Raw genomic sequence first — 22,577 nt, forward strand, 5'->3', positions numbered from 1 at the left:
ACAAGCTCAACCATAAAAGCTCTGAAACTGACTGGATCTCCTCAGTCTTGCTCTTCCAACAATGCCACACTGAAAAATAAAGTTTCTTGTGACACTTGAGCATACCAAACTTAGCGCAGATGCACCTAACCCATAAGCTAAACACACAAACAACTTTCAGCCTCTCATTCGTAATGTGGTGTATAACAAGAGTGTCCCCTCTTGAGAGCTGGTCCAACACTCTTAGAATCAGAAAATCATGCGCAAACTCCCAAAAATAATCCTCCATCTGAATCCAAACTGCATTTCTGCTATGCAAGGATGTTTGGAACTCAGCATCCCTTGTCAAACACATTGTCTCCCTCTGGATAGCCATTCCGTTTGCTGGAACTTCCCGCTTAAACTTAGACCTCCAAGACTTAAAGCACTTCCTCTATTTTCTGCTACTTGGTAGTCTTTTAGGTCTGTGAACAAACGTTTGGTGAGAAAACCAAATGTTGATGTGGATCCATTTGGAATCGAGTTTGTTGTTGTATAGGCCTGTTTTTGAACTTGAACATCCAAGTTTTAGGTGACAAATGCAGCTTCATCTTCTTTGATTTCAATCTTTTCTCATGTGAAGGCATTGTATCGAACACCTTGTATGCAGAAACTTTTTTAGCGACATCAGCCAAAATCTGAAACATCTGAACCTCTCCTTCAACCTTATCCAGCTTGATGTTCTTCTGAATTGATTCATGCTCTAATTTTTGTGGCATTGGCAATGTTGCGTTTGCGTTTGCGTTTACGTCGCGATCCACGTCCAGCGATTGCGATTCAGCTTGTGATTGCGATGCAAGACTCAATTCTAATTCTGAACCGATCGATCCACAACACAAAACCACCTCCGTTGATCATTTCTCTTCACCTGAGAATTCAGCGGCTTGCGCGTAGGATACATCAACAGTTACATGTTGATTAGAAAATTGCTCAACTATAATCGGTTCCTCCGCAACAGTCTTTGCTATGTGTAGTTTCCCAAAAGATCGTTGTGGAGATGATCGCTTCGTCTGAAACGAGCGTTTGAACTCCTCCCAACTTCGTTCTCGCTCCCATTCAAAGGCGATTCTCTCAGGATCGTCATAGGTACCAAAAGCACACAACAATGATCCCTTCATCGCGTGCCAACTTTGGTAAGGCCTCCCCGATTCAACATCACGAACAAACTCATCTGTGTCGCCTTCGATGAAGCCATGTGCAAAGTGTAATCTCTCAAAATATGTGTAATCTCCCAACACAAAACGATTCTCCATCCAATCAAGCCAAGGACGCAAATCAAATCTCACACCTATGAAAACTGGAACTGCAACGAGATCCATGGCGTTGGATTCGATCTGAGCACACAAACACACCATTTGATAAGTTTGAATATGTGATCTCTTCTCTCTTATCTCTTCTCATCTCTAACACAAACGATGAACCCTAACTGATAAGATATGAGTTACAGTGCTCCTCTCCTACCACCATGAACAGAGACGCAGCTCTGATCTAACTAACTCACATAATCTGATGACGCAGATAGACTCTCCTAACTATTTATACTCTCTAATATTTGTTACTACTTAGAGATATCTTCTTCTTCACTCAAGTAAGCTCCTCACGTGCCTCCTCACATGTTCTCTTGCTTCAAATAGGCTATGAGCTTATCATTTTGTCAGTAAAGCAATCAAATGTGATGAATAATTCATCCTACCCAATTTTTTAGTGATTCGTCCAAATATATCTCACGGATAACAACTTGACAACTATATTTTATCGACGTAATTCTAACTAATTGCCAACCAACACCTTCATTGGAAATTAGTCAGAATGTATCTATGTAGGACACATGTTTAGTTAACACAATTTCGATGGTTTTTCCAGAAAACTTCTTATCAGTTTCTGACAAAAAATTGGACTAATTTTTGATAAAATATTTATATATAAATATCTGACCATAGTTTCGTCTCTCAGAATTTGTTAAAAATTAGTCAGAAACGCGTCAAAAAAATCAAACGACACATTTTATCAGAGTACACTGTGTTTTTTTTTTTTTGTATCAAAGACTAACAATTTTAAAAATTCTTAAAAAAACTTGTATACGAAAGAGAACCATATATTATTTACATTATCACAAAATACATAGATATTAAACGAACCATATATTATTTACATTATGTATATCCCAACACCAAAGTCAAATGATAACTTACCTCATAAGAGAAAAATATATATTAAAAACTTATCTTCATATATGTAGTTAGTTTTGCAGAAAACATATTATACTTTATACCAATCATACATGCGTACTTGCGGTCCATTGCTTTTCCTTTGTAAGTAGATCCCATCAACTTTGGCAATCCAGAAGCGTAGCTGACCAAAACGTCGGACATTAGCTCCTCTGTATGCTCTCCATAACATATGATGATACTCCATGTTAGGGCCTTGTCTCAAGAGACAACGCCATAATGTTCTTTTAAATGCAGCCTCGCCAAATTGCCATTCAACGCTATCATTGAATACCACATCTTTAACCCCTGTCTTGTCGCTTTTGGATGTGCAATTAACTTTGAGAATACTCCCAGGTTTGAGTTCATTTCCAATTCGTAAAATGTAATAATTTGGTACAGCCCCTTCAGTGAAACAAAAATACATCAAAAATGACAAACATAAAACTAATGAATTTATTCATTTCTTGAATCTAATATAATCTTGGTGTAATGTGAATATAAAGGCATCAAAGTCTGTTTATATATAGTTTTGTTTGTGACACTTTCATTTATTTATTGAATAGATTTATTAAGGCATTAGCTATATTTAGACACAAAAACTAACCAATTAAGACTCTGGTTGGAGGATCAATTATTTTCGAGAATTAAGGTTGGTCAATAGAATTAAAGCAAATGAGTTAAAATTAAAAATCAATGCTCGCCACTAAAACTAAATAAAGTAATAAACCAAAAGTTATCTTACAAAATAATTTTTGGAGATTTTCTATATTAATAATACTAGATGCACAGTCATGCGACACACATGAGGTAAATATTAAAAGACTTTACCAAATTTAATTCTAAAAGTGTGTTTTAGTTTTTATATATTCTTAGAAAAAACGTTTATCTTTCTCTCTATGATTGGTATTTATAGATGTGGGTGTCGGATTCCACAGTGTCGGATTCCACACACGATGGTTCGAGTGATCGATAACAAGTCGGACCCTCAAGAACAAGTTTGTAAGAGAAAATGTGTATTATTTAGCTGTTTATTTCAAGATCCAAATATCCCTTTTGTTCCGATGTCAAAGATCTTCAATCACTGTAATCTCTTTGTTGCATCAAAACGCCGATCAAGACTTGAAGAAGAAACTCCCTCTTTGATCCTGTAACAATAAAAAATCCATCTAGACATCTCAAATCTGAATTTAAGAGGCATCACCATTAAAAACTAAAACGATAAAAGTTTCATCATTCCAATTAGCCTTGGCAACTTAAAGAGAGAACACATCAGTCTCGATTTCTTCATTCTCAAACCAAAGGAACCAAAAAATTAAAACACATCAAACCGCCATTGCAAATTGATCAGAAAAATATTATTTCATGCTTACACCATGGCTCCTCAACCCCATTAATGAAAATTAAACCCTAGGAAAACTAGTAACCGGTGAACTAAAGGAAAAAGTTAAACAAACTTTATGTATTCATAAGATTATAGATTCGAGAAGAAGATGTATACGTTTTTTGAAATTGTTCATCACGAAAGGAGACTCTAAGGGCATTCCCATCGGTGGGATGAAGATGAGGATCTATTACATTAAAAAAATAGAAAACAAATAAAAAGCTGAAGAGAGAGAAAGGTCAGTGTCTCCGCCTCCACTCTTTAAGATCCTTTCAGACCCTCTCATATCTACATGTCATAATTTGATAGGTTTGTTTTCAAAAAATAAAATAAAATTTAATTGGATTATATGATAACATTAAAATATTAATAAATTAAATCTGAGAACTCAATTTGTTGAGTTTCACCGATGCAAATACTAGAGAGAGAAAACAGAGGCGGGAGTGGAGATCGAAGCATCGTCAAGACGTCAAGAGAAAAAAAATAAGATCGAAAATTTGAGTTTAGTTTCTGAAGAGTAACTTCGTCATTTCATTGTAAAAAGAAATATCTAAATCCGTAACTACGAAGAAAAAAATCTCAATTGGACAATATCACTAAAAAAAATTACTTATCTCGTAATTAACTCTTTTTTTCCATATAAATCAACAATTCCATAAACAAAACAAAAATTTAAGAGCACTTTTAATTTTGAAGGTTGTTAATGTGTTAAAGCCGGACTGGGCAAAAACAACAATTTTTTAAAGTTTAAATTAGGGAAAATTCCCAAAAAAACACCAACTATTTAATATTTGTCAGAAAAAAAACAAGAACTTTTTTTATTGTCAAAAAAATACGCAGAATATTTTTTAGTTGATAAAAAATACACGAACTAATATCTTTTTCCAATTTCTCTTCGTCTCCGTTACAGCCGTTAACGACATTGTGACGGCGATACTATTTTTAAAAAAAAATCCAGAAAAAAACACAAACTATTTATTTTTGCCAGAAAAATACATGATTTTTTTTTTCTTTGCCTGAAAAATACATAATTTTCCGTATCTTATTTTTCTATTAACAATGTTAGAGATCATAACTCATAACTCATAACATTGTTAATGAGTTATGATCTCTAACATTGTTAATAAAAAACTAAGAAATGAAAAATTATGTATCTTTCAGGCAAAGAAAAAAAAATCATGTATTTTTCTGGTAAAAATAAATAGTTTGTGTTTTTTTCTAGAATTTTTTTAAAAAATAGTAACACTGTCACATTGCCGCTAACGGCCGTAACGAAGACGAGGAGAAATTAGAAAAAGATAATATTTCGTGTATTTTTTATCAACTAAAAAATATTCTGCGTATTTTTCTGGCAACAAAAAAATTCATGTTTTTTTCTGACAAATATTAAATAGTTGGTGTTTTTTTTTGAGAATTTTCCCGTTTAAATTGAAAGAAAAACCTCTACAATCTTAAGTTCTACAATCTTAAGTTCTTAAAGATCTTAAGTTCTTAAAGATCCTATTCTTCAATTGACACTTGAATAATTTGGTAGATTAGTTAAACTTTAAATATCATAGTATTGCACAATATAACTTAATGAACCCAATAAACCATAAGAACTTTTTTTTTGGTTCTAAAATTAATTTTTCGGAATAATAAACATATTATCGATAAACAAAATTATAGTATTAATTTATTAAAAAAAAGTTTTATTATATTTCGATCCTTTTATTTTTTTGTTGATAGATTCCCATCCCCTAATAAAAAGTGGACATAATAGAGCATTAAAAAAACTATGGGGTCAAACTACATAAAATCCAAACCTATCTCGTAAAATTTCCCTAGTGGGTCTTTGATGTCTGAGTCTGAGAGAGCATGTGAAGCCCAACTAAACGAGTCAGGAGGTCTCTTTTGGGGGTAAGCCGAGTCCGTCACGAACGTCTTCGTCTCCAGCGATTCCTCTCTCACCTCACGTATCTAAAACTCTCCGGTTTGTTTTCCGTTCATCTCATCGGAATTTTTCCCCGGAAACTTTCCCGATTCGTCTCTATACCTCTCTCTCTCTCTCTCTCTCTCTCTCTCTCTCTGTGATTTTGAGTAGATTTTGGTTCCGTATGATTAGGGTTTGAAGGGAGGTGATTGTGGTGGTGCCTTTTTGTTGTTCGTGGTTTTTTATTTCACTGTAAGTTAGAAATTGGGCTCCAGTTGATTTTTTTTCCTTAGGGTATTCTTCTTCCTTGAGTTCTACAAATGTCAGAAGGTTCGAGACGGAGTAGGGTCACTATTACTCTAGGGCGTAGCGGTCAGGTACGTTTTGAGGGTTTTTTTGTTTTTTGTTGTTTGTTCATCTCACTGTTTGTGTGTAAGCTAATTTTTATTGTAGAAGGAATGTGTTTGAAAAATCCTATTGATGTAAAAGCTTGTAAAAGGAGTTTTATTTGGTGCTTTTTTTCGTGATGTTATATGGCTTATGAGATGGATTTGGAAATCTGGAATTGTGTTGGTGTAGGATTAGTGGGTTTGAGTTTGAGAAAACTGCTTACTTGCGGTGGTATTTTCTTTTGCAGGTGGTGAATCGAGATGCGAGTGATATAGATGCTGGTTATGAGTTGCCTAGAGTTGGGACCAAGCGGTCTGCTAAAGAAAGATTAGGGAATCAGTTAGATAGTTCTCTTTACGGAGGAAGCGAAGAAGTGGTCAGTAAAAGGTGTTTACTTTTTCCCTCTTTATGTGTACTGCTGTATATCGAATGTCAGGATCTTCTTAATTTTGTTATGTTGCTCTTATTGTTTTTGAAATCTAGGACCTTTTGTTTGTTCACGGGGTTGTGAGTAATTGAGTATTTAGAACTCTGGAGGAACTAATGGGTTATATGCTTTTTTGCTTAAGTTTTTAGGTTTGGAATTCTCTTGCTTGTTGCGGCAAAGGTGTTCACTAGATTAAAGTTTTTGCTCTTTCTTTGTATATGCAGGCAAAGAGGGGAAGCAAGTTTAAGTGGAAATGGTATAGATGTGTGAATTACTGGATACACACTAGCATGTTTGCTGATTTCTGACCCACCACTCTTTTTTACTAAGATTTGCAGATCAGTCAAAATGATCTCCGGTTCAAACTGCTGCAGAAAAATGCCCAGAGACGAGCTCAGAGCAATGGAGGTAGCACTATGGATCTTCGTGAAAAGCTCTCCAGGAGCGAGCAGCCTCCACGTAGCCTTGATACTCGACCACTTATGGCTGAGCTGAGGGATGTTCCTTTACCTTCATCAAGAACTGCTCGTGGTTCCTCTCAGATGATTTCATCAAGTAGTTCGTATGCTCCATGGGCCCTGGAAGATTTACGACAAAGGTCTCCAGAGAGATTTGTGGATACTTCCAGGGGTCCATCACCTCCAAGAAATGATGGACGTATGATTGGCATTCCAAGGGCTCCATCGCCCCCAAGAAATGCTGGAAGGATAATTGGCAGTCCAAGGGATAGATCACCTCCAAGAAATGCTGGAAGGATTGGCAGTCCAAGGGATAGATCACCTCTACGAAATGCTGGAAGGATCGGTAGTCCGAGGAATAGATCACCTCCAAGAAATGCTGGAAGGATTGGTAGTCCAAGGTATAGATCACCTCCACGAAATGCTGGAAGGATTGGCAGTCCAAGGGATAGATCACCTCTACGAAATGCTGGAAGGAGAATTGACCCTCCAAGGGATCTAGCATCACCGCCAAGGAGCACCAGAAGCTTCAGTAGTGCCTCTAGGGCTCTGTCCCCAGCTAGAAATGTGGGAAGCTACATGGGTTCTTCTCTGGGGTTTTCCCCGCCTAGGAATCCTCGAAGCTACATGGGTTCTTCTCTGGGGTTTTCCCCGCCTAGGAATCCTCGAAGCTACATGGGTTCTTCTCTGGGGTTTTCCCCGCCTAGGAATCCTCGAAGCTACATGGGTTCTTCTCTGGGGTTTTCCCCGCCTAGGAATCCTCGAAGCTACATGGGTTCTTCTCTGGGGTTTTCCCCGCCTAGGAATCCTCGAAGCTACATGGGTTCTTCTCTGGGGTTTTCCCCGCCTAGGAATCCTCGAAGCTACATGGGTTCTTCTCTGGGGTTTTCCCCGCCTAGGAATCCTCGAAGCTACATGGGTTCTTCTCTGGGGTTTTCCCCGCCTAGGAATCCTCGAAGCTACATGGGTTCTTCTCTGGGGTTTTCCCCGCCTAGGAATCCTCGAAGCTACATGGGTTCTTCTCTGGGGTTTTCCCCGCCTAGGAATCCTCGAAGCTACATGGGTTCTTCTCTGGGGTTTTCCCCGCCTAGGAATCCTCGAAGCTACATGGGTTCTTCTCTGGGGTTTTCCCCGCCTAGGAATCCTCGAAGCTACATGGGTTCTTCTCTGGGGTTTTCCCCGCCTAGGAATCCTCGAAGCTACATGGGTTCTTCCAGGGGTTCTCCTCCACGTAGTACTATTGAAGATTTTCATGGACGAAGCAGGATGCTTGATGATGTGAGAGCGCCATATCCTGTTAGAGGTGTACTAAATGGTCAAGCCCCAGCAAGTGGTGCTCCTTTCGCCAGGCCAATGTTACCTCCTCCAGTCCCAAACCCACATCCGTTACCTCCTTTGAGACAACTTCCTCCTTTTGGAAGTATGATGCAGAACAATCCCTTCTCTGTAAGATCTTTTATCTTCTTCTCAATTTGTGGATGAATTTTCTCTATTTTTGCTCTTTCTAAACATTGTGTGAGTCCTGCGTATGTACCTTGTAATTCTTAGACCCATAAACCTTTGTGATCAGATAGATTTTTATGGCTTGTTCTTATACATATGTTATAATATGTCATGTATATCTGCTTGGTGCAACAACAGGTGGAAGAGCCTCTAACAGTTGATAGCTTTCTAAACTCAATTGGACTTGGAAAATACTCCCTTGCCTTTAAGAGAGAGGAAGTAAGTCTGCCATTATTTTCTTAACTTAGAGCTTTGCCATTTTGGCTTTTGTTCTTGTTTATGGTTTTTTTACTACTTTTTATGTTGGCATTTCGATGTATGAATATAGTAATGAATCCGCTGAGATGATTAACTTGTTGCCTGAGCTCTGTTTTGTGGATAACGAACTTGACTAATATGATAACAGGTGGATATGACCACAATAAAACAGATGAAAGAAAGTGATCTAAAAGATCTCATAATACCAATGGTACTTTCTTTTTGTTTCTTATTGATCTAAAACAATTGGGATTGATCTGTTCTTTTAGCAGATTTCATGAACTTGGTATCATTATATTTGATGCAATGCAGGGTCCAAGGAAGAAGATCCTTCAAGCTATAGCGTCCCTTCCGACGCGGTAGCTATGGAAAAAAACGGGTTTTGGCTTTCTGGCTGCTTCTCACTCTTTTTTTGGTATTCTTAGCCTCTATGGGGATCGAAACTATGATAATTTTTTGAGATCCAACCCGAAACTTTTCTCTCCGGATGATGATTGTAGGCAGCGGAAACTTTTCTTTTGTAATTCTTCTTCTCTGTTATGGATTTTTGTTTTTCTGTTTCTGGTATTACAATATGTTAACCCAAGCAGTCTCTAATTGTGAAGTGCGACGGTGTTTTGGTGTAATACAAACACTCTTTTTGGTTGGTATATAAATAACTGAATCTCGATCTGTTATTTATGTTGACCATTTTAAGTCCCAACTCCACTGATTCTCCTAGTATAATTAGTATTTCGACAATTAGGATATCATTTCGAAGCAAATTAACTAAATTCAGATAGCTTTACGCGACGGCTCCTCCATTGAAATGGCCGTAGAGAAGGAACTGGAACAAGTAAAATATTTGATTTGGACTGCTATTGAGGTTTTTAGCAGCTGAGCAGTGACGAAGCGACCTTAATTTTCTTATAGATGCATGAGACGAACAGTGCAGATATGTGAAAGAGTGTGAACGAATTGATAGGAAGAATAATTAAATGATCTCGTTGAAAGATCAATTTGTGGTTATGATTAAACAAATACAATTCTATTGGTGAAAGGTGAAACGACAGCGTAATGTGGGAAAATGGATTATATCTGTAGAATATAACAATAGTAAAGTAATTAATGAGAGACAGAAAAGTCCCACATCGGGAAGCTGAGAGTTTGCTAGTAGTGAAAGATGCATATAAAAGAAGGGCTTGGTCCTTCGATAACAAATCACGCAGCCATGTGGTGAGCACAAAGCGAACTATTCTTTCGCCTTTTACTAAAGAATACCGTGTGCTCTCCACGCTAAGTGGCATACGCCTATTTTTGGAGGGATCTGCCTGCGGGTAGACCCAACAGTTGTTTAGTTGAAAATTTGAGCTTAATTAATTACATTGAGCTTTACTGCCATAGTCGGAAATCACTAAATATTTTACGATTTTGTGTTTTTCTTTTAATTATCAGCATATTTTATCGAATTCTAGATTAAAGCATGCTTACTAATTTCTATGATAAGCTCTTGAAGCTACAATTAGTTGTTGTAATTAGACGTTTTTTATCTTCTATATTGACAAAATTTATTTGGAAATATATATATATATATAAGTTTGTTATTTTTTACATTTGTTATTACCTTTAGAAAGTTTTTGTGAATCATATTATTTGTCTTTATTATTTAAAACGTAATTCTACAATAAACTACATAAATGCCACATTTTCAATATGTATGATATAGTTATGACAAACTCAAACTCAAATCCTAAACCATTTTCCTTTTCTTTCATTATTCTTCATGAAAGCGAAAATATCTACCTAGAATATGTCAATAATCGTATAAAAAGAAATATATATATATATATATATATATGGTATGTTGGACCAAATTTTTCTCGATCGAACGAATCATTCAGGTTCAATTTATGTGTCATCTGAGATCAACAAAATTATTTTATTTGAAAAGTATATTTTATTTAAAAACTATCGCAAATGTGTGGCAGTCAGAAAAAGAATACATGTTCGCTTCTAATACTCTAAAGATGGTACCAGTATCCATGTGGATATCGAATTGCTACGGTCCAAAATTGTTCGCCTTTTCATGAATAAGTTATATGATGCAAGCAACCTTAATTTGGGAAGTGAGTTTTTAATCAACTTCAATCCAGACAAATTCAAATCTTAGATGTTAAGTGAACCTAAACTTAAAAATACAAGTGGAAAATTTAACAAAATCATCGACTAAATGAAAGAACGATGACATTACTGAAAAACAAATATCTTTACTTATTATGCAAGACATCTACTAGCTATTATATACTAAATAGATGTTTGCACAAAGAAGTAAAGAAGATCATTTTATCTTGTTCAAAGAGTCATATTGTATTACCATTTTAGTTAAAACAACAATCACCAATGAATTTGAAGCAAAAAAAAAAAATACAGTACTAAAATATATATTAATTAACATATATGTGATTAATAATTCAAAATTGTGCAAAACATTCATTGCTATTAAAATAAAGTACACGTGGACAGTAGAAAGAAGAAACAAGGGTCTGATGCCAGTGTGTCTACCTCTTATTTTGTTTCACCAGTGTTCGAAGCTTTAAATTAAATGGATAGAGTATGAGATTTTTGATATTTTTTGTGCATTTTGATTTAAAATAAATTAAGAAAATAACGTTGGCATTTTAGCTTATTTTTTTATATAGATTGTGGCTTTCTAAACATTTTTTTAATGAAATTATTGTGAAATTTTATTAGAACTCTCTCTCTCATTCTGATATTGTGGATCTCTCTACGTTCTGTTGAGATTTTTGTAATGTGAATCAGGATTTTTTGTTTTAAGAACATTGGATCCTTGCTGATTCGGTTGGAGTGAGTGTTGTTAGTTCGATTGATCTTTGTTGTGGTTGTGAATTTGTTCTTTATTAGTATGAAAGAAAAAAAAAAAATTAGAAACATCAACAGAGATAAATTGGTACAAACGTAGGTGATTTTGAAAATCCATTTGATCTCTTCACAGATTATATTTTTTTAAAGGTAACAGGTAAAAAATTTCCACAATCTTCGTTAATGACATGTGCATGAATTAGCAAATGCAATAATCTAATATAGACTATATAATCCGTAAGGTCTTGGCAAATAAATAAATTAATGACATAAAGTGATTTAAACAAGATAGAAAACATAAAAGTCAGGAAATTTTTTTTAAGAGAGCATGATAAAAAAATTTAACAAATAAACTATACATGAATAAATGATCAGTCACTGATCATCAGTGTATATACCAGTTTTTATATTACTAATATTTATTTATTTTAACTAGGCGACAAATCTTTTACTGCAGCTTTTTATTTTACGAGTCTCACGAAAAAAACAGAAGTGTTGGGCCAAAAGGGTACTAAGTGGGCCTAAATTATTTTTAGTCGGCCTTTTAGTCATTTTCATCTGATCTGAGTGACTCTTTCCACCAATGTCTTCTTCCTACTAAGACTGTTTTAGGGCATCGAACCAAAAACCCCCATTTCTTTGCCATTGCTCTGTTTGTGTAATCTGTGAAGAAGTAGCAGTACAGAGTCCTTTCAAGATGAGCTTAGTACTAAGATTCAGGCAACATTTATCTCAAACCTCCTCAAGATTATCACTTCTTTCTCGGATCGGCGGTTACCGGAGTTATGCCCAACCGGCGAAGATCGAAGACGAAGAAGAAGAAGAATTCGATCAGAGAAAGCTGCCAACAGATTACGATCCAGCGACGTTTGATCCAACGGAGCACCGTAGTCCACCAACGGAGCGTGTGTTCAGACTCGTAGACGAGATCTCATCTCTTACGTTATCAGAAATCTCCGAGCTCGGTGCGATTATAATGAAGAAGAAAGGTATGACGGAGCTACCAACCGTCGCCGTTATGAAACCTGGAGCAGCTGGTGCTGGGATCGTGAGTCAAAGTGGTGGTGGTGGTGGTGGAGCGAGTGAGGAAGCTAAAGTGGAGAAGACAGTGTTTGAGATAAAGTTGGAGTCTTTTGAAGCGTCTGCTAAGATTAAGATTATAAAGGAGTTGAGGAGTTTTACTGATTTGGGTTTGAAAGAAGCTAAAGCATTGGTGGAGAAGACTCCTGCGATTTTGAAAGCTGGTTTGTCTAAAGAAGAAGGTGAGAAGATCGTTGAGAAGTTGAAAGCTCTTGGTGCTAAAGTTGTTTTGGAGTGAATGAACAATCTTGTTTTCTCAAGGTCTGTTGTTGCAATCATCAATTTGTTTCTCCTTTTGTTCCATTTATGAGCTCAAGATACAAACTGATTAAGGGGCTTTTATAAGGTCATAGGTTACACTTGCTTGTTCTTTCTCATTGCTAAATTGGTTTTGTTGAGAGATGAATCTTTTGCTAGTTCAAGATGTATCGCAAAAATAATAGAAGTGTAGACTTTGTTTTAGTGTGTTATCCCATGCCTTTTGATCTTGACTCAGAATTCTTACTTTGTTCATTTCTAATCAAAGCTTATTGCTTTGGCTAAGGGTTACATATGTATATATAGGGGCATTCTAAAACACACTTTGATGCAAAAGACTGAAAAAGAAATGATTGGGATTGAGAATGCTTTTCTCGGTAGTTTTTAAGTTGTTTAGATGATAAGGAACAAACCCGAATCTCTATGTTTCTCTTATACCCGTATCTTGCCTCACTTAGTCACTTGATCATGTGCCTGTAAAGCACGAAGCTTTTGTTAGAAGTTCTAACCATGGAGGTGTGTAGTCTGTAAAGCACGAAGCTTTTGTTAGAAGTTCTAACAATGGAGATTAGACTGCACGCAATGATGGTATAAAACGACCATTTTGTGGTCACTGTGCTCTTCGTTGCGTAGAACCCTTGGTATTCAAGAGCCAAGATAGTTTTTTTTTGCTCTTTCAAATGTATAAAATGTAACGAAAGGATGTAAAATGAGGGAACAAAGAAAGGAGTAAAATAAAGGAATGGGGTTCAAGACCTTTAAGCTATCTCTGAGTGTTCTTGTTTTCCAAACACTTTACCAAAAATGTTACTAAGAATTAATGAAGCAGTGTTGTTCTTCCTTTACCACAGGAGCTCCAAGTCCTACCTTAAGATTTTTAAGGGGTTTCGAACAATTTGGCCTACCTTTTTAGATCTTCCTGAAAAGAACGTTAAAGCAGGTGAAAACCCCTGGTTACCTGCTGTGTTTCAATATTTTTATGTCTGATAATGAAATCTACGCTGGTTGTTGTATCCTTAAGAAGAAGAACAAGAAACAATAACATATCCTCATGTAACTTTTCATACCCTATTCTTGTTCCTCTCTTGATCTTGTAACACTTTTACAAGAACAGAACGAAGATGGATCACTACGAGCAGTTTATAAAGATTATCACAACACAAAACTTGATCACTTCACTTGTGAAGGATCATTCATCATTCGAGGTTGAAGCAACTTTTGCAGCATACTTGACTAAGACGCCAGTTAAGAGAGCCTTCTCCTTCACCTTTAACCTGTGAATCATAATTATAGAAATCAATAAGTTTAAGTAGAGATTCGAATTTGGATACCATTTCTTAGCAAGTTTGCTACAATGCATTTTTACCTCTTTGAAGATCCAGGGATTTCTATCTTTGCACCCTTTTTAGCTTGCCCTTTCACAACAATCTTTTTCTTCTTCTTCTCCTTCTTCTTCCCTTCGACTCTAGCGGCTTTTGCTTCTGGTTTATCAAAGCCAGTTCCTCCACCAAAGAGTTTTTCTTTACCGAGAAGCTTCTGCTCCAGCATGCGGATTCTCTCTACTCGATCTTCTTCTGAGGATGACATTGAACTGTTCAGAGGTTCAAGATTCTTTTCAGGAACGTCTTCTTCATCAGCCCATTCGACTTCATCATCCGAGTATGTTTCTGCTACAGCTTCCTCAGATTGTTCATCATCCAAGGGTGTTTCTGCCACAGCTTCCACGGATTGATTAGCCAGGAATGAAACTAAAGGTGTCTTTAATTCCTCATGTTCTCTAATCTCTCGCTTCAAAACTTGTTTCTGTGACTTTAACTCGGTTTTCAAATCACGTCTCAGTTCTACAGGAGATTCTACGCTACCAGAGATACGATTTGGTTCATCTTCTTCGACTTCCAGTTCATAAACCTCTTCATCTGAATCATCAGATTCTTCCAATGAATCCACGAACGCCTCCTCTTCTTCAACAGCATCATCAGCATCAGAAACTGCTTCTAAACCAGAATACGGAAGTTTCTGCACCTTGAAGCCGTTATCAAAGTATACTTCCTTTGACACTGACTCGTCTGAAGAAAACTCCACAACCTGACATTTGATTTGCTTTATAACCTTTCCAAATGCTAAGCTCTGTCCATCGAACTCTTTCACAAACCTAACATAAAAATCCAAACTTTTGCCTCAGTACCAAAGAGCTAGAAATGCAAATTTACAAACATCACAAAAAAGTCTCGTACCTGTTTGCATCAGTCTCAGTTTTGAAATCAAGATGAGCAAATCCTTTACAAACAGGATCCTTAGTCTTCTTATTCCCAGACACAGCTGGTGTAATGCTCAAAAAGCCACTTACTTCTTTAAACGCAACCTTAAGATCTCTATGAACATTCTTCTTCTTAGGAAGATTAGTCACACGAACACGAGACCCAACTTGAGTATCTTCTCCAGTTCCTATTTCAACACAACAACACCTTAAGATTGAGATTCCAAACTACACAACTCAATCTAAATTCAAAAAGAAGATTGAAAAGACGAAACCTTTGATGAGAGTATCGTCACGCTTAAGCTGATGTGACTTGAGAGGATTGTTCTTAAGCTTATTGAGATTAGAAGCTTGAGCTTTCCAACTTTGTTCAATTTCGTCGAGCAACTTATCTTCAATTGAAGTTTCGTACTCTTTACCTGAACCAAATCCACGAGGCTTTCTCTCTAACCATCTCTTCATCTTATCCATTGGCAAAAACTCTCCTTCGTCTTCATCTTCATCTTCATCGTCTTCTTCATCGAATTCATCCCAATCTTCATCATCTTCTGACTCCATACGAACGGAATCGCCACTTGCACGCTTTTTTACAGCGAATGAACAAAACCCATTACTCCTTTTCACAACGAGTGCTTTAAAACTCTGTTGAATTCGATGAGAAATTGAGATATACGCAGACGTTGTAAACGCATATGAGGAAGACGAAGAAGCGAAGGAACACGGTGACCTTAAACGAGAATGAAGCAAAACGGAATTACAGAGTGAAGCTCCGTTCATGCTTTTGTGTTTTCGTTATCTTCTTCTTCGTCTCTCGCCGGAGAAGAAAGAAACAGAGTACTCCTGGCAAACAAAGCGTCGTCAAGAAAGCCCATTAATGGGCCTATTGTGTCCTCACCAAAAGCCCATTAATTTGGAAGACGGTCCACTAGGCCGATAACGTTGTTTCGGTACTCAATCATACTCTGACTTATAACTTGATGTAACACTATAAATGCTGTGTTTGCTTGCTTACATTTAGCATGCCTGACCATGGGAATCGTATATAATGGATTCTATTGAAAGATGTATGAATATAAGTGAGACAACATCTTTCAAAGGCCCCAGGTTTTTATGNTTTTTTTTTTTTTTTTTTTTTTATCTATTTCTCACTTTCGATATGTTGCTAATGCTGATTTGATTAGCCGTGACAAATCAAAGGACCCCAGGTCGATACATAGATGGAAGTTGTGAGAATACTCAGGAATAAAAAAAAGACAGAACAAAAGCTGAAGATAATAAGAATTAAAGGTGAAATTAAAGTTTTTTATAATACAAAAAACATTAGAGAAAATACAAAAAATGCTAGGCTGTGTGTAGACCCAATGGAGGGATGGGGATTAAGCTTTGTATATATTTACATGTCTATTTTGTAAATGGACCATTCTTGATTTGAAGTCATTAGATCTATCTCAATGCATGGGACCAATTCTTCATACATGTTGGTCCGTTACACATGTGTTGTGGTTTTCTTTACGTATCTTATACGGTTGGGTTGTGTATATGTATACACTAACTCCATACAAATACTTGCATATTGCACCCATTTAATTTCTAAGTTTATGACTTCAGAATGTTTGGTTTAAATATATGTGTGTCCTCTTAGGATTTGGTTTTAAATATCACCAAGACACCAACCAATAATCAATCTATTTACTTTAGTAGTATTAAGGTATAAGCCATAATGAGATACTATAACATATTTATTATATCAATGAAACATATCAGAACTATATGTTATTATATAGTCAAACATGCGCAAGACTTTTTCATTTATTAGGCGCCCTATCATTGTTAGTTTTGGTCTTCATAAATAATTTATGTTAGGTTGAGTTGAGTTGGCCTACACTATTGAGTTTTAAAGTCAGTCAATATAGTCAAATACAATATAGTTTTTCCTGGTTGCTATTTCTATCATCTTTAGGAAGTTCAGTAAAACTTTACAACTTTAAGGATATAAACGTGTTTATATAATGTCACTTATGTACTATATAGATTGTGAAAGTTAAAACGACGATACATTCTATAACTTAGAAAATGAATTGTAGAGTTTTCATTAAAGAATAGACTCAGTCTATCAAGCCGCCAGAGTCGTTTAATTAATCTCGAGTAAAGATAGTAGAGCTCTATATAAGATTAGACCAAACTAAAAGAGTTTAGTGGGTAGTTAGTTAGATAAGCAGCAACTTAGGCACTACGAGTCTACGACAATGATAATAGCTACATATACAAGGCTTTTGAGTGTACTGTGTACATAAATAAATACTACATTTGCAAATATGTGTATATACAGTATAATCAAAAAAGGTGTATTTATAAAATATGCATAAGCTTTAAATAAAATTTTCGATTTACCATCATTATCGAAATTAATCCACTTATATTTTTATTTGGGTTGATAATCGTACGTGGGATTCATATGCTAGATAAAGTCTAAGGTTAACTAAAAATTACTGATAATAGCTAGATAAAGTATAATAATGTTATGTACTATATAGTCGGTTTTAACCATAAGTGTTTGAATTGATATATCATGTTTTTTTTTTTTTTTTTGAATGTAATGTTAAATTATATTCAAAAACAAAAATACTGTTTTACAACTGGTGCATGATTCTGTTAAAAGGCTAAATAGAGTTTATATAAAAGAAATTCAAAATCTAGTGCAATATGTATGCATGTCCTATTATTATTAATTTTTGGTGATGTGTGATGAATGTCCCATTATTATGTGTTTACGAACGAATTGTTTTCGTACCATTCACTTTTTTATATAAGTTTTTTTGTTTCGGTATAAAATTAAATATGCCGTGATAAGGTGATCATTAAGAAAAAAATATGAACCATCAAAAACCACTTCCTTAAACTCTAAAGCAAATAACAAAATGATATAAGGATCAATGATATTTTTACATATTTACGTATGTAGAGAAGATTTATTTGAATATTAAAATTTGTAACTTAGTGATATCTATTAATATCGTTATTTTATTATTATTCGGGTTCAAATCCGCATATTACTAGTAATTATTTTATCACATATCATAAACACATAAAAAAAAACACCAATGAAGTTAATTGTTGACTTGTAAACAAAATTTACGAAAGATGATGATGACATGTGATTGAATTTGATCGGAGCCTATATTCCACTATATTCAAGAAAGATAGAGAGGTTATTTAAACAAAAGAAGAAGAATAATAAAAAAAAAATAGGATCGAGACTAATAGAAATATTGAGAAATCGAGGTATGGCGGAGTCATAATCGGCCAACGCCGACCAAAGTCCAAAAAGATAAATTAAAGATGAAAAAGGGTCCTTTGAACATCTCTTGTGTGCAGTGCAAATCTCGATGGCAACTCGTACCAGCGATTGTTTAAGTTTTTTTTTNTTTTTTTTTTTTTTTTTTTTTTGAGATTGTTAAGATTTAGATAAGCTTGGTGTACTAATAATACGTACGGTATTATATACCAGTTAAGAGAAATTTTGTAATTAAGGTTTTTGTTTTTGGGATTTTGCTGAACTATATACTCTAATTATAAGAGGTTTGAATAAGCTCGAGTTGTGATACTATGGAGATGGTGAAAAACTGAGCTATAAATAGAGCTATTTAGAAGATGTGACAGTCAAAACTCAAAACCATACCTTTAGCTTTTTTATATTGGACGCCACTTTGTTATGGCTAGGCTATATATATATAATACGCTATCTTCAGTGTCATGCAAAATAACGTATTTTTAGCGATCAACAAAATTATAACTTATACGCATTTTGTACATGTAATACTTAAATATAATCTTACAACAAAGTAAACTCTTAACTTTATGCAGAATAAAATTTATAAAATTATTGTCTATACTGAAGACTTCAACCTTAAGAAACAAAATAAAAGTACTTCAACGAAGAAGAACAAAGTGGGCACCAAAAATACAATCTTTAGTTACTGCATGTACAGTGTTTGTGAAAAACATCACTATACATCACTCATTTTGCTAGTGAATTTGTTGCTATATGTGAAAAGTTTTAAATTCAAGTTGTTATGTAATAAATTGGAGTCTGGAACTCATATAAATTATCGATCAATGGTCAGTGTAAGAATATATTGTATAGGCCTCATTATCATTGCATTGAAATTGGTAGCTTCAATGATCTGAGTTCACCTATTTTCCAGTGTATGATCATTCATTTTCATTTTTTTTTTGTTGAAGATTTCATTTTCATGTTGTTCTCTAAAAGGTGTGTGTGAATTTCAGAAATGTTCCCCAAATTTTAATTAAATGTGGCACCAAAAACAAAAAAAAAAATCAAACATATACAGTTGAGAATGACTCAACCCACTAGTTAACTAACTATTCATTTTATTTCTAGTAACTCAACATGGACTCATGGTCATCAATTCATCATTGTATATAACAAAAGGAAATATATATACATTGTTCTGGTTTCATATGTCAATCAATACGGTCCGAGTTGACTATGCTACAGGAAGAAGAAAAAAACATTTCTTAACAAGTATAAATTAATGTGACGATGATATGTAGTATAAGATCATGTCTAGTGATATCACGTACCATATACTTAGATCTGAATAACCACTCAACGACCTTTGACTATGAGGTGACTATAGGCAAATAGCCCCCATGAATCGTCTTATTAACAAAAAAATGACGAACCCTACCACGAGAATGTAATGTCAGTCTGATAAATTGTTGTAGGTTGGAAGGTGCATATTTTCCCTCCTTTCAGATTTCAATTTCTTGGCTTCATTAATGGGTAATATAAATATACATATACTGCATGATAAAAAAAAATGTTCATGTAACTGTAAATGTGAATGCAAATATAAAATGTTTTAAATCTTGTCGACGTAAACAGAGAAACGAGTTAGTCTACCTAAATAATGAAGATGGTTTCTGCCGAAGATATTAATAAGCATCTTCTTCTTTTTTGTTGTTCCACAATTAAAAAGTACCCCCATTGGTTGGATATATACATTGCAACTATCATTTGTTCCTACTTAAATATCTCGAGATGGAACTATATAATCATTATCGTAAACCGAGATCTTATCCCAAATTTTGTCTATAATCTAAATGCAAAGCGCAAAACAAATAGTATGAACACGTGTATAATTATAAGAAAGTAACTACGACAGTGATTAAAAATGGGCCAATGATTAAGAACCGGTTGCTTCTCGAGAATATTTTACTTGCTACCGAACTGGTGAAGGATTATCATAAAGATTCAGTCTCTGAACATTGTGCTATTAAAGTTGACATCTCAAAGGCGTTTGACTCTGTTCAATGGGGTTTCTTGCGGAACACTCTTGTTGCATTGGACTTTCCCCCACAATTTATTCATTGGACCATACTCTGTTCAATGGGGTTTCTTGCGGAACACTCTTGTTGCATTGGACTTTCCCCCACAATTTATTCATTGGACCATACTCTGTTCAATGGGGTTTCTTACGGAACACTCTTGTTGCATTGGACTTTCCCCCACAATTTATTCATTGGACCATGCTTTGCATCACCACTCCGTCGTTCTCTGTTCAGGTCAATGGCGAAATAGTGGGTATTTTTACGAGTACGCGTGGCTTTCGGCAAGGATGCTCTCTCTCGCCTTACTTATTTGTCATCGTCATGGATGTACTAGCTAACAAACTGGATAACGCTTCTGTTTCACGCCAAATTGGGTATCATCCTCGTTGTAAGAACATCGGTTTAACGCATCTTAGCTTCGCTGATGATCTCCTGATTTTTTCAGATGGTAAGGTGAGATCCATAGACGGTATTGTCCAAGTTTTTGATGAGTTTGCGAAGTGGTCAGGGCTCAGAATCAGCATGGAAAAGACGACAATTTACTTAGCGGAGCTTACAGATGCGGTTCATCAAGTGATAGCTGCTCGGTTCTCATTGGCAGTGGGTTCTCTTCCGGTTAGATATCTAGAACTCCCACTTGTCACTAAGCGTCTCTCCTCTGCGGATTACCTTCCTCTAATTGAGCATGTTAAGAAGAAAATATGTTCCTGGCAAGCACTTTTTCTGTCGTATGCAGGGCGACTAAATCTCATTACTTTGGTATTATGGAGTATTTGCAACTTTTGGATGGCTGCGTATCGCCTACCGAGAATGCATACGATCAGTGGAGAAGCTTTATTCTGCTTATCTGTGGTCTGGTGCTGATCTTAATACTAATAAAGCCAAAGTAGCGTGGGTGGACGTTTGTAAGCCGAAGTTTGAGGGAAGATTAGGCCTGCGAGCTCTCAGAGAGGCAAACGATGTATGTTGTTTGAAGCTCATCTGGCGTATTATATTATGTGGAGATTCGTTGTGGGTCCAGTGGGTCAGACAATCGTTGCTTAAGAATACTTCTCTTTGGTCTGTTGATGTCACACAATTAGGATCATGGATGTGGAGGAAAATTATAAAGTATAGGGATGCAGCAAAACTACTCTCAAAAACCACTGTCAAGGATGGCACGCGGACATCATTTTGGTTTGATAATTGGTCAAGTATGGTTCTCGCCATCGCCTCTAGTCAATGGACAGACCAAACGACGGATTTTCTTGCGCGATACATTTTGCAGGCAGTTGTTTACACCCTTTGGCAGGAGCGAAATGATCGTCGTCGCGGCACCACTCCCACTTCCCAAGCTCAGCTTATACATCGGATTAACCGTAATGTCCACAATCAGCTCCTTGCCATCCAGCTCGGTGGTGATACGCGATATCAGGATGGTCTGGCACTGTGGCTCGCTTCCCGATTTGATCCTCACTGAATAATGATTGCTCTGTTTTGAATTATAACAGTTTTCTACATAAACGCTGCACCTGATGTACAAATGCTATTTTCTTTTTCAAATCTAATTTAACATTTGTTTTCAAAAACTGGCCAATGATTTAACACTTTTATGGCATAATAGATAATTCAACCATTAAGGGACCAAAAATACTCTACTATATGACATATTGATACAAAAAGGAACGTGAAGAAAATCTCATGTTCTAACGATAAGGACTTCCACTACTCTTTTCCCACACGCTCCACACCACTGTTTCTCTTAATCTAATCTACCAATCTTAATCAAACTTCTAATTTAGAAATCAAAGATAATTAGATAAAACCAATCTTTACCTACTTGACCGGAGAGATTTCACTTCTCAGTCCCCAGTGGCTGTCGACGCCTCGACTCATCTTCCCTTTGTCGTATAGTTAATTCAAGAACATAGTACAGTAATATTTTCACTAAATATATAAAAAGTTCGTTTAAAAATCTCTTAAATGCGTGAAAATGTTTCTCCTAAACCGACCAACAAAATGGTCCAAACTAACAAACTCACGGTTTCATTACTCAGGCCCATTAAGCTAATCACCATATTAATACACTCCAACGTCACCTTTATTATTTGAAAAAAATAAAATACGGCCTTTCCCTTCTCTCCTCACGAGTAATAATGCAAACAAAACGTACAAATTTATCTGTACGTACGTACACTCATGCAACATCTTCACCTGCCACGTATTACGTAA

At 35.7% G+C, this 22,577-nt stretch overlaps 4 protein-coding genes across 4 annotated transcripts; 3 read left to right on the plus strand and 1 right to left on the minus strand.

Moving 5' to 3' along the window:
* LOC104750863 (serine/arginine repetitive matrix protein 1) lies at window positions 5,429–9,234 on the plus strand. The gene is made up of 8 exons (XM_010472712.2): window positions 5,429–5,898; window positions 6,159–6,298; window positions 6,563–6,594; window positions 6,669–7,375; window positions 7,952–8,242; window positions 8,438–8,518; window positions 8,706–8,768; window positions 8,870–9,234. The coding sequence occupies exons 1-8, from the start codon at window positions 5,842–5,844 to the stop codon at window positions 8,918–8,920; spliced, it is 1,422 nt and encodes a 473-aa protein (XP_010471014.1). The 5' UTR covers window positions 5,429–5,841; the 3' UTR covers window positions 8,921–9,234.
* On the plus strand, window positions 12,000–12,994 carry LOC104750864 (50S ribosomal protein L7/L12-like). Its single transcript, XM_010472713.2, has one exon. The coding sequence runs from the start codon at window positions 12,114–12,116 to the stop codon at window positions 12,732–12,734; it is 621 nt and encodes a 206-aa protein (XP_010471015.1). The 5' UTR covers window positions 12,000–12,113; the 3' UTR covers window positions 12,735–12,994.
* Window positions 13,771–15,845, minus strand: LOC104750865 (protein IFH1). The gene is made up of 4 exons (XM_010472714.2): window positions 15,287–15,845; window positions 14,989–15,199; window positions 14,121–14,906; window positions 13,771–14,028 (listed from the first exon to the last, which is right to left on the minus strand). Exons 1-4 carry the CDS (start codon window positions 15,786–15,788, stop codon window positions 13,944–13,946), a joined length of 1,584 nt encoding a protein of 527 aa, XP_010471016.1. The 5' UTR covers window positions 15,789–15,845; the 3' UTR covers window positions 13,771–13,943.
* LOC104753747 lies at window positions 20,688–21,825 on the plus strand. The gene is made up of 2 exons (XM_010475950.1): window positions 20,688–21,069; window positions 21,137–21,825. The coding sequence occupies exons 1-2, from the start codon at window positions 20,688–20,690 to the stop codon at window positions 21,823–21,825; spliced, it is 1,071 nt and encodes a 356-aa protein (XP_010474252.1).

The sequence above is a fragment of the Camelina sativa genome, chromosome 16 (genome assembly GCF_000633955.1).
Source record: "Camelina sativa cultivar DH55 chromosome 16, Cs, whole genome shotgun sequence".
NCBI classification, from domain to species: Eukaryota; Viridiplantae; Streptophyta; class Magnoliopsida; order Brassicales; family Brassicaceae; genus Camelina; species Camelina sativa.